This window comes from Tetrahymena thermophila (genome assembly GCF_000189635.1).
Source record: "Tetrahymena thermophila SB210 genomic scaffold scf_8254503, whole genome shotgun sequence".
Taxonomy (NCBI): domain Eukaryota; phylum Ciliophora; class Oligohymenophorea; order Hymenostomatida; family Tetrahymenidae; genus Tetrahymena; species Tetrahymena thermophila.
The window spans coordinates 30,992-43,136 of NW_002476278.1; the positions used below are offsets into that span (position 1 = coordinate 30,992).

General features: G+C 21.9%; 4 protein-coding genes across 4 annotated transcripts; 3 read left to right on the forward strand and 1 right to left on the reverse strand. All coding sequences in view use genetic code 6, as the record gives it.

The window, feature by feature from the left end:
• Positions 1–1,499: 1,499 nt before the first annotated feature.
• On the forward strand, positions 1,500–1,937 carry TTHERM_00932000 (hypothetical protein; the record flags this gene model as incomplete). The annotated part of the gene is made up of 1 exon (XM_001021855.3): positions 1,500–1,937. The coding sequence occupies one exon, from the start codon at positions 1,500–1,502 to the stop codon at positions 1,935–1,937; it is 438 nt and encodes a 145-aa protein (XP_001021855.1).
• A 1,600-nt stretch (positions 1,938–3,537) lies between these two features.
• On the reverse strand, positions 3,538–7,841 carry TTHERM_00932010 (hypothetical protein; the record flags this gene model as incomplete). The annotated part of the gene is made up of 4 exons (XM_001021856.2): positions 7,448–7,841; positions 5,840–7,390; positions 4,300–5,556; positions 3,538–3,941 (listed from the first exon to the last, which is right to left on the reverse strand). The coding sequence occupies exons 1-4, from the start codon at positions 7,713–7,715 to the stop codon at positions 3,538–3,540; spliced, it is 3,480 nt and encodes a 1,159-aa protein (XP_001021856.2). The 5' UTR covers positions 7,716–7,841.
• Positions 7,842–8,433: 592 nt separating this feature from the next.
• TTHERM_00932020 (diacylglycerol acyltransferase) lies at positions 8,434–9,878 on the forward strand. Its single transcript, XM_001021857.2, has 2 exons — positions 8,434–9,075; positions 9,201–9,878. The coding sequence occupies exons 1-2, from the start codon at positions 8,440–8,442 to the stop codon at positions 9,672–9,674; spliced, it is 1,110 nt and encodes a 369-aa protein (XP_001021857.2). The 5' UTR covers positions 8,434–8,439; the 3' UTR covers positions 9,675–9,878.
• A 773-nt stretch (positions 9,879–10,651) lies between these two features.
• Positions 10,652–11,807, forward strand: TTHERM_000932029 (diacylglycerol acyltransferase; the record flags this gene model as incomplete). The annotated part of the gene is made up of 2 exons (XM_012799138.1): positions 10,652–11,110; positions 11,334–11,807. 2 exons carry the CDS (start codon positions 10,652–10,654, stop codon positions 11,805–11,807), a joined length of 933 nt encoding a protein of 310 aa, XP_012654592.1.
• Between the last annotated feature and the right edge of the window lie 338 nt (positions 11,808–12,145).

Here is a 12,145-nt window from a genome sequence, read left to right on the forward strand (position 1 = left end):
ATTGGTCTTTTTTGATGAGAGGGGGGTTTCTAATATGGGGGGGGCTCTAATTGGTATATTAAGGTAATTAAATTAACTATTATTATTTTTATAATAATAAATAGATTTAATTAGGTTTTTTGGATAAATAGCGAAGTCCAAATTTAGAATATTACATTGTGTGTGTGAGAATAATGTTTAGAAATTGATTAATTTTTAGATAGAAAGATATTAGATTTAAAATAATTCTAATTTTAAACTATGACCAAAAAATAAAAGAAATATCTTTGAAATGAATTAAATTAGCATAAAATACAATTATTAAGTTACGATAAACTTTTAAGATACGATAATGTAGTTTTATTTTTATTCTTTATTTTTTTGTAAAAGATTTTTCTTATTATAAAAACTGATTTAAATAATAGTTTTTAGAGATTGGTTGATTGATATAAAAGTTGTTGCTTTGTAAAAATTAGAATCTATATTTAATAACTTTTTTCTTTCACACATATTTATATTATTTGTAATTTATATTTTGCAATTTCAAATTGTTTTTTAATGATTATAATTTAGATGTAGAACTATGTCAGGCTAATTTAATACGTAATTTAATTAAGAATTTACTTTATAAAATCAACAATTAAAATTTTGAGAGATTTATATACTATTGACTAAAGGATAATAATGAAAAATTTCCCCACTCTTACAATGAATTTTGTGAAAATAATTGGTTCTTAATGAAACCTGAAAGCATGGATGTTAAAATTCTATGAGGAGTAAAACAGTATAATTCATACTATTAAATATTTAAAAGTGGTAGAAAGTTAATTTATTGAATTAAAAATCTAAAAATATGGCAATCTAAAAGATAATTCCAAAATAGATAGATAGATATATTAATTGATTGATTGATCAATTTGTCTGTCGACCAAGTGATGATTTATGATATGGACTCATTAAAAGATAGAAAAATCTCCTTAAATAATGAAAAAAGATGTAAATTAGCAGATTGTGAAAATAGAGTAAAAATAGTAATAATTTATTAATTTCAATTTTTCTAAAGTCTTCTTCTTATTCAAGGGTTTTTATTCAACATTTAACTCTATCACCTATCACCTGCAAATCACTAAATTTTTAGATTAGCAAATTAATTTTTTTAACAAAGTAATAGTAATAGAGCAAATAAATTCAAAACCAGTTGATAAAAATAATCGAATATTGATATAATTGATATAAAACAAAAAAAAACCATAATTTTGCTAACCACACCAAAAAAGAAAAAGGAAAAAGAAAAATTTAATTGATTTATAAATCAAAATTCATTTTTCAATTATTAATAAAAAAACAGAAAAATAGTCTATATACATACATATATACATCTACTAAAATCATTTGAAATCAAATAAAAATAGCAAAAACAATAAATCAATTTTTTCTACTAATTAAGAGTTATTGACTCTGCTTTCAGCTATATTAATTACTTTGACTTCTGACTCATAGCTACAATTATCACTAAAACCATGGAATATTCTCATCGTTCTCGCTCTAATGCTGTTTCCTTTTCTGAACTTCAAAGAAGTCTTTACATGGCTGACGATTCTTATGATAAAGATTTATACCAATTTGAAAGAGATATAATGAATCATAGTTACCCATCACATAATTCTAATTATTACAATTAGTTCAAAAAAACTAGCTAACAGAGCTTAGCTACAGATGAAAACGGGCTTTCCTCATATAATTGTTTAAATGAGGGATCTGAAAATGAGTATAACTTAAATATTCATTCTAAGACATGCCTTGATAATAGTCGATAAGTCTCTATTGATAATTTAAGATCTACTGAAGATCTTAAGGTTATCAGTGAAATTTTTATGAAAAACCTAAACATCCATGAAACTAAAATAGGAGGAAATAATGATTCCAACATCCCTACTGCTAAATTGATTTAAAATTGAAACTCAATAGTCAGTAAAAGGGCATTTAAAAAAGCAATAAAACATCTACTAATATTTAAAAAAACATGATTATTAAAGAAAAAATTACAGTAGTGATAATGATGATAATAATAATAATTAACATATAAATCTAGTAAATATAAATAATATATTACAACTTTATCATTAAATTTTAAAATATAAAACAAACGAAATAACAAACTAAATAACAAATAATAAAACTAACTAAATAATTAACTAACTAAAACTAGTTAGAAATCATATGAATAAAAAAATTGTAAAAAGGATTCAGTCATATGATGTCAAAAAAACATGAATTATTATTTATAAATAAATTAATATAAATCTATTTTAGCTTTGTTCTTTTTCTTTGAAAACAGCAATATTGCTAAAAAACAAAATTTATTATTAAAATCAAATTAAAATTGTAAAAATATAATTTTGTTATCTTAAAAAATATTTTTACAAATTATTTATTCCATTTTTTGTATGTATTTTACTATTTTAGCTGTATGTATTTCTGTTAATTCTATTTATATAAATGTAAATAAATAAATAAATTTATTGTCTTATATTTAAACAAAGAAACAAATACATATAATTATTTAGATAACTTGTTTTTTTCAAACATCTAAAATCAATCAATCATTGTCACAATCAGCCAATCTTTAAAATTCCTAATAAATCTATGAATAAATAAATTTTTTAATAAAATTAACTTTATTTAGCATTTCCTTGATTTGTTTTTGGATTTTAGTATAAAAAGGGTTTTCAAGATCATGCGTATCTCAATTTTTATTGTTAATTTGTTCAATAAATCTTAAAAGGATTTCTCTGGGGAAAGGCATTTGCCATAAAAATTTTATTACAACTAATTAAATTATGAAAATTTATAAAATTGTAAGATAATCTTAATACCAAATCAATACTGGTGAGATCAATCAATTTTATATCACCAATTAAATAATCTTACTAGCTAATAAGATTGCAAATTAATTTATTATATTTTCTCAAGCAACTGACATTAAATTTTTGTATTTTAAAAGTCGTTTTTTATTTTAATTGTAACTAGAAATAGTTTTATTTTATTTCTATTTTTAATAATATTTATTTCGAGTCGTCTATTTTAAAATTTGAAATTCTTAATACTAGTAAAAAAAAAATTCAAAATTATATTTGATTTTCTTTAATAAACTCCAGAAATTTATTATTGAAATCAAAACAAAAATCATTCGAATAAATATCCAATATCATTTCAAATCAAATCAATCAATAAATCAGTTAGCTCACCTTTTCTATTTTAAATCTCAGGAAAATTATTAAAAAACTCAAACTATTAAGCTATGCTGACAATATAAATATAATAATGATTTTTATTTACAATTTTTAAAATCAATCAGCTTTTTATTCTTAAAATTTTTACAAATTTTATTGTTTTTTAGTACATTTTGGTAATAGATATCAAATATTTTAATGGTTAATTAATAATTTTTTAAAATGCCACCAAATAGTTTTTTATAAATACAATACATAAATATATTTATTTCTAATAAGGCATTTCACAAAATATTTATTTATTTGTGGGAATTTGTTAAGCATTTCAAATCTTTTTTAATTTTTTGTTTTTATTTAATTTATTTGCTTTGCTTTTTCCTTTATTCTTAGCATTATCTATATCTGAGTCGATAGAATTGCTCTGCTCGTTCTCTGACTCGCTGATACATTCTGATGATGCATTACTAATTTCTAACTGAGATTGACTTTCCTTTTTTTTTTTATTTCCCCTTGTAGGCATTTTTCTTCTCAGTCCTCTGGAGGAAGAAGGTTTGTTGGATTTTTAATCTTATGTATTATTAATTTAATCTTCTTTTTCTTATGTTTATTAGTTCTGGTTAATTTCATTTTCAGATATATCCTATCCTTAATTAATCTATGTGAACAAATCATTAAATTCCTTTTTATTTTGTTTTGTGAAAAACTTCATTTCCCTTGCCCTATTAATAGCTAATAATAAATAAACTTAATTAGTTGTTGTTACAATGAAATTTTATTTAAATTTCACATATAAATTGAACTAAGTAATCAAAAAAATAATTATAATAACAAGATAAGACAGTTTAATATAATTAGGAATTTACTCATTTAACACCAGAAATTAATTTACTGATTAAGAATAAATAATAAATTTAAATAAAATAAAAAATTTAAATAAGCAAGTTTTATTCAAATTATTTTTAATAAATAAATTCATAAAATCATTCAAAATATGTTAAGAACGGGTCTATTTATTTATTTATTTATTTATTTATTTATTTATTTAAAACTGTTCTAAATTTTATTAATAAATTAATCATAAATTTACCTTCTTTAAATGCTTCTAATACAGACTTGTATCCTAACTAAGGATAAAGCACATCATTAAATATTTTGCTTGTAATATTTTTTTCAGCTTCATCTTTTCCTTTACAAGATTTGTAAAGAAATTCCACTTCTTTTTTAAGCTGCTCAAAGTGTTTATTTTCTATTTATTCCTAATCTTAAGCTGCCTTATTGCTATTATCAGTTATATGTTCACTTGCCAAATCTTCTTTTATTTAAACAGGGTTCTGTACTACACTTTAATCATATGTGATCATTTTATGATTTTTTGTTTATGGTGAGCTATTAGCAGGAAAGTCATTTATAGTTTAATTGCTAAACCTACTTTAGCAAGATAAATATTCAGAATTTTAACCTATACTTATCCTGTTACTTTTGTATTCTTATAGATATGGGGATTTGTTTTCTGGTTAGTTTGATGTTTTATCTTCTAATGTATACTATTGCTTTGAAGCGTTTGCTTTATCTATAACTAGACCTAGAGTAACTTTAGACATTATTTCATTTATTTAATGCTTCTTTTTTTCATCATTATAATAGCCTATGTCTTCTAAAAAATTTTTAAGTTTTTATTATATAAAAGGGGTTTATATTTCATCTTTAAGTAAATTTTCATTTAATTAGCTATTACTACTATCAATTTTATTACTTTAATTTTATGAATTAGGAAAATGACTGTTTTCATTATACTATGAATTTAACATTAATACTTGATTTTTATCAGGGATCGTAGTATTTTACCCTTACTTATCTTAGGATTAAGAATTCATATTTTAAATTTACAATATTTCGAATTCATTAACTAATGAAAGTGAATTTCTTGGTGCTTAACCTATTTCATCAATTAATTAATCATTATCCTTTTTGCTACCTGAATTACTACTTTTTACTTAAACTTAACTCTAAATAGGTGAGATATCCGAGCATCCCATTTGATCTAAACGTTTTAGCTATTAATCTTTCTAGCTAAAGCCTATCGAATCTTGATTATTACTGAAAATATCATTTTCTATTGAGTTTAGAATTTAGTTTTAATTTATTACTTAGCTAAGAGCTTCTTTTTCTTCACGTATTAATTGATTACTCTTTTTTTCACTATATACTGCAGTTATATCCCCAATAAAAGCTTTGTCAAGTATTGAATTTGTCATATTTTATCTCCCTTCTAAACTAATGTCTTGACCACTTTAAATTTTTTTATGAGATTAGTTATTCTAACTCAATTTTCCTTTTTAAATTACTAAAATAATACATTTTTTATTAATATTATTGTTGCATTTTTTTATCAAAATTATGAAATTTTAAACTATACTCTGTAAACTCTTTAAAATAAAACCTAAGTTATAATTTTAGATTTTCCATTGTTAAGAATTATTTATTTATTTATTAATTGGGTGTAAATTAAAAATTAATTCATTAAATTAAGAATCTACAGTATTCATAGTATTATAAATATTAACTTTAGTATTTTCAATTGATTGATTAGAAATATTAAAATATCTAAAAAAATATAAAAAAATTACTTTAATTATCACTACATTGTTCATCTGAGCTATCAAATAAAAACTGAGACTATTTATTTTAATTAAGATTCTCATTTTAATAACCATGGTCTTCAAAATTTTCACTTTCTTCTTTGTAATCATATTTACCAAATAAATTTTTTCTAGTTGCTTAAATATCATTCATTTAATTTCCAAAAATATTGAAATTCTTCTAATAGTTTTGACTGTTTTAATTCATATCAATTCCAAATATATTTTCTTTATCTTTTTATTCTACCTAAGACTAGAAGAAAGCACCACTTACAAAGCTCCTTTTTGACGTATTAGATTCTTAGATCATGTCTAATTTTGTTGTTAAATATTTGATTCTTGATTCCTTTAGTATATTAAGAGGTTCTGATTAGCTGCAATTATTCGAATTTTAACACATTTAAATAACTCCTTAACTCTAATCTGAAACTAAGTTTTAGATGAGAGAATCATCTAGTGTTTTATTTTCATCATTTATTGTTGCAGCTGAAAGTTAGCTTTCAGTGTCATCTGCTAACATTTTCGAATTACTTTTTGGTTTTTCTTATTGATATTTATTTGAATTCTCACTTTTAAATTCATCTTATGTTTTTCTTGATTGGTTCTTCATTTTATCATTAAAATCTTTAATTTTATCAAGAATATTGCTTTGTAAACTGAAAGATTTGTCACCTGACTCAGATTTCATTTATTTATGACGTTATCTCAGATCCCTAAGGTTTGAGGGTTACTTTATATGCACTTAAGATATTAAAGGATCTTTCTATTAAATTACTTAGCTAATTTAGTATCTGCTATCTAAGCTAGCCTAAGGATTAATGCTCTTTTCTTACAAAATCAATCCAGTATTTTGATTTTAAATAAAATTTTATCCCATTGGCTTGATTGAAAAAATGTTTGCCATATTATTTGATTACTCATTTTAAGATTTTTCTTCAAACATAGAATTTTTATTTTAATTTGTTGAAATGATTGATTCAGAATTTTATTGTTTTTAATTTGCAGCAAAAAAATTATTGTTTTCATTTCTATTTGCTTCAAACTCAACTGTCATTTCACTTGAAGATTAATTATTTTTTTCAGCTCCTTAAAATAATTTTTCTTATTAGTATTTATTTCTAAAAAATTGAGAACCATCTTATATACAAGTCGCACTTTTTTATTAAATGGAAGATACATTTGCACTATTTATAGGAGCGTCTTATTTAAAGAATGGATTTTATTCATCTCTTTTCTGTTAAGCAAATAAGTTATTAGTGTAACTAATGCTGCTAGTTCTCTACTTTTATTACAATTAATTTTAAAATCCTTTTTCTTATTCTTATTCTGCATTTCTACTAAATGTGTTTGAAGAAAAATATTGATTAGGTGATACATCAATGTTTTTATTAAAATTTTGTTCACATAAAGGTTAATCTTATTTATAATTCTGATTAAAATTCTTATTTTGAATAGGCTGAGCATTTACTATGTTATCCATATTGAATATTTTCATATAATCATTACCAATTGTACTTTATTTTTGCTAAATTACCTTATCTTTAATTAAATATAAAATATTTTTTAATCTTTCAAACCCTTATTTAACAAAGTTACCTACTCCAAAAGAATGTGCCTAAGAGGCTTGAGGAGACACTGATTTATTTAGCTAATTTATGGAGTACCTTTATGTTTTATTTCCTACTTTTTACGATTATGTTCCTATTTATGTTAACGTTCTTCTTTTCGTGTTATTTCCACTATTAGAAAGATGATTTCTTTGTGGATAAGGAGATGGAGTGTTATTTTTACTCTTTTAACCACTTTTACTAGGAGTCTTATCACTTCTTAGTGAATTCATAAAATTGTTGCTAATCCTATCCATTAATTTGAAAAGATCTAAAGATTTTTTAGCCAAATTAGTATTTATAAATATATTGCTCTTTAATTTATTATTGCCAAATAACTAAATTATATATTTAATTAATGATAAAAATTCTTGCTAGATCTTTAATTTTAAAAATTTTCAATATCTTATAAATAGTTAGCATGCTAATTATCGATACTTTATAAAAATACTTTTCAAATTCAAAAATTAAAGATAAAAATAAGAAAGTTAATAAAAAACGAATTTCAGCGGGAATAATAAAATTGTTATAATTACAATATCATTAACTATCTATCTATTTATTTATCTTAAAAATTAAATCCTTAAACTAAAATAATTTTTCAAAAATAAATATATGTAAAAGATAGATACATATATATTAGTAACATGGATAAATTTACTTAAATATTACATGTGATAATAAATTACAATATTTTATAGGTAAATTATTTTTGATATCTTAAATAAAATTTAAAAAAAAAAAACAATTCTTTAAAAAAATATTAAATAATTCTAATAAAAATAAATTTTAAAAATAGTTTTAAATCTCTATGAATTAATTATAAAAATATACATTTCTTTGTTTCTTATCGATCTTAAATGTATGAGTTATTAGCTTAATATAATTATTCTAAAAATTTAATCTTAAAAGAAACATAAATATGAAGTTATATTAATTAAAATAAATATATTTTAAAATTAAAGATAAGAATAATTTTAAATGTTTACTGTTTTGTTCAAAAAAATTAAAAAAGTTCTTTGCGTTATTGTTTACTAAACATTACTACAAGCAACTAAAAAAATGTTATTAAATATAAAAAATATCATTATTGATTAGATTTATTTTCATAATTAACTTTAAATCTTTTATCAATTTAATCAAATTTAGATAAACAAAATGAATCAAAGAGTAATCAATCTAAAGGATAATAGTAAGGGTGCAAGATTAAAATCTATTTTAGGAATTATATTTTATTTCTATTGCTCTTACATTTTATGCACTTCTTTACTTGGTTATCTATTATATTAGACTATAGTACATAAATCTATTGGATCTTTAGCTATTATCATAGTAGTTTGCACTTATCAATATGGATTTGCAAAAAAATCAGAAACGCTCATTTCATTTTTTAGATACATGAATCTTCCAAACTATTTTAACGAGTGGACATGTACACTTGAAGAGCCTGTGAAGGAAAGTAAAGCTTTGCTCTCATATCACCCACACTGCATATTTAATTTTACTTTTATGTGGAATGGTGTTCACAATTGCTATAATCATATATTTTTAGCTTCTAGGATGCTCATTAATGTACCTTTCTTAGGTATAGCTGTTACCTTAATGGGTGTATAAAGTGTAATATATTATTTATATACAATCATTAGATTGAATCAAAAAATAATTTGTCTTAAATTCAGTTTATTTATAAAAGCAAACCTTAAGGGTAAAACCTCAAAATTTTTTTTTTTTGTTGATTGTAGGTTGACCCAGGTAATATGGCTCGCTTGATGAAGTAAGGTAAAAACATAGGTGTTCTTCCTGGTGCCTTCGAAGAAGCATGCCTAACAAGTTAATATGAGCATAGAATATACATAAAGCATAGAAAAGGTTTTATTAAATATGCTCTTAAGTATGGATATACTATATATCCTTGTTATTCATTTGGAGAAAACTAGGTTTATTGGACTTTTACTCATTTTTTGAAGTTTAGAATGATATTGGCAAAAATGAAGTTATTGTCAGTATTGTTTGGATCAAGATTTGGTATAGCTCCTCATTATGATGTTTCAATGCACTCTGTTGTTGGGAAAGGAATAGAATGCCCTTAAATAGAAAACCCATCAAAAGAAGATGTTGAAAAATATCACAAAATCTATGTAGATGCCATAGTAAATCTTTTTAATAAATACAAGAAACAATTTAATTAAGAAAATTAGGAATTGGTTTTGTACTGAATTTCTAAATTAAAAATAACAATTTTAGAAACTTGAAAAACAAATTACATCATTTATGTATTTTTTTTATTTTATAATCGAAAACATTCAATTTATTCTAAGATAAACATAGTAGAATTTATGTTTTTTAATTATATCAAATGTGAAACATTAACTTTATTTATTTAATAATAATAAGAAATATTTACGTCAATTAGAGCTAATAAAATTATTTAATTCATAAAATTTTGATTTTAACTAACAAAATATAAAATTTAGAAGAATCTTAAAAATTTAATTATTTATTTAACAAAAAATTATATATTTAGTTACTTTTTAGAAGGTAATAATTCTTTTATTCATTAACTCTCATAAAAATTAAATAGTTTTTAAATTTTAAAAATGGTAATTTAGTAAAATTTTTTTAAAATTGTATGATACAATAGTATTTATAAGAGAGAAACATGTAAATAATTTATTTTGGAATGATATTTTTGAGAAATTTTTGAAATAATTTATTACACTTATACCTTACTGAGAGAGAACATTAAACAAATATAGTTGATCATTTTTCTATTAAAAAGTGAAATTTGTATTTACTATTGATAATTAAAGGAAATTGGGTGCAATTTGAATTACAAAAAAATTGCATATTATACTTTGTTCTACTAATACCAAATTGCGTATACTAAAAGTAAAAAATTAAATCCTTTTTGAACTAAAGGCTGTATATATTTTAGGAGTTGAAAAATTTTTTAGATTAAAATACACATCAAATCAGTAATAGCTTGTGAGTATAAGCGTCATAAAATTATAACAGTGAAATTATTCAGCTCAATTTTCATAAGAATTTATTAAATTTAAGCATATTTAATTACCTAATTAAAATTAATTTAAAAATACATTCATCCAATATTTCATAATTGAAAATAATAAAAAAATTTCAAAAAAGTAAAAAAAAGTTTTGTAAAATTATTTAAAATAGTTTGATACTTAAAATGGACTCAGAGCTTTTAAAATAAGACCATAAGAAGGTACCTAAAAACCTCTTAAAAGCATGGCTTGGAAACATTTTTTACTTCTATGTAATGTACCTTGTAAGTTTGTATCTATTCATCTTCCTCTTGTATAAGAGTCTTTATGAAAAGAGTATAGTGTCTGGAGCTATTCTTGCTTCAATTTGTACTTATTAATACTATTTTGCTAAAAGATCTGAAACCTTCATTAGGTTTATCAAGTGGATATAATTTCATTAAATTTTTGAAGACTGGACTTTTGTTATGGAAGAACCTATTTAAGAAAAGAATTCTATGATAGCTTTCCACCCTCACTGTATTTTTAATATCGCCTTTGTCTGGAATAACCACATAAACTATGAGATAACTCCACTAGCATCTAGGATGATTTATAATGTTCCATTTACCGGTATCTTCGCAAGATGGATGGGAATATCTACAGTAACTATTGACTATTTTTTCTATTTTATTTTAGATTTAATTTGAAATTATTAAAGAGAAATCCTAAGATACTTGAAATAAATAATATGTCTTAATTATACAAATTTTAAGGCAAAAATCTGTCAAATTAACTTTATTTTAATACTTAAAATTTGTCTAGCTATTCAAATATAGAAAAAAATTAGTTATTTAAAATTTGTAATCTAAATTTAAACAAAAATAGGTTGATGCTCAAAATATGAAAAATAAAATGAAAAAAGGATAAAACATAGGATTGCTACCAGGTGGATTTGAAGAAGCCACCTTGACAAGTACTAAAGAAAATAGAGTCTATATTAAGAATAGGAAAGGATTCATAAAATATGCATTGCAATATGGATATACAGTTTATCCATCTTATGCTTTTGGTGAAAATAAATGCTATTATACTATTGAAAAATTCTTATCCTTTAGATTATTTCTTAATAAAATTAAGCTAGTAGGTGCTTATTTTATTTCAAAATATGGATGGATTCCTCGCCACAATTTCGGAATACATACTGTTATTGGTAAAGGAATTAAATTGCCATAAATAATCAATCCAACACAATAAGATATTAACAAGTATCATGAAGTATATTTGAGTGAACTGATTAGTCTATTTAATAAATACAAAAAAATATATAATCAAGGAGATTAAATACTTAAAATTTATTGAGCAATAAACAAGCAAATAATCAGCTAAGATGATTAAATATGTTTTTGCAAAAAAAAAAAATAATAATCAAAAGTATAATTTAAAAAAAACATAATAAAATATTATTTTAAAAACTTTTAATTCTTTTATATTTTTGTATTTTATGAGTTAATAAAATCTATTAATTTAATGTTTTAAAAACTAATTCATAGTTAATAATCTTTAAATGCTATTAAGTTTACATCAATAACTTTTCTTTTAAAAAATATTTAGAATTTTATTGAAAAAAAAAATGATTGAAATTGTTTGTCTAAACATTCAATTTCATAAAAAATGTTTAATACATAGAAAAATTAAAA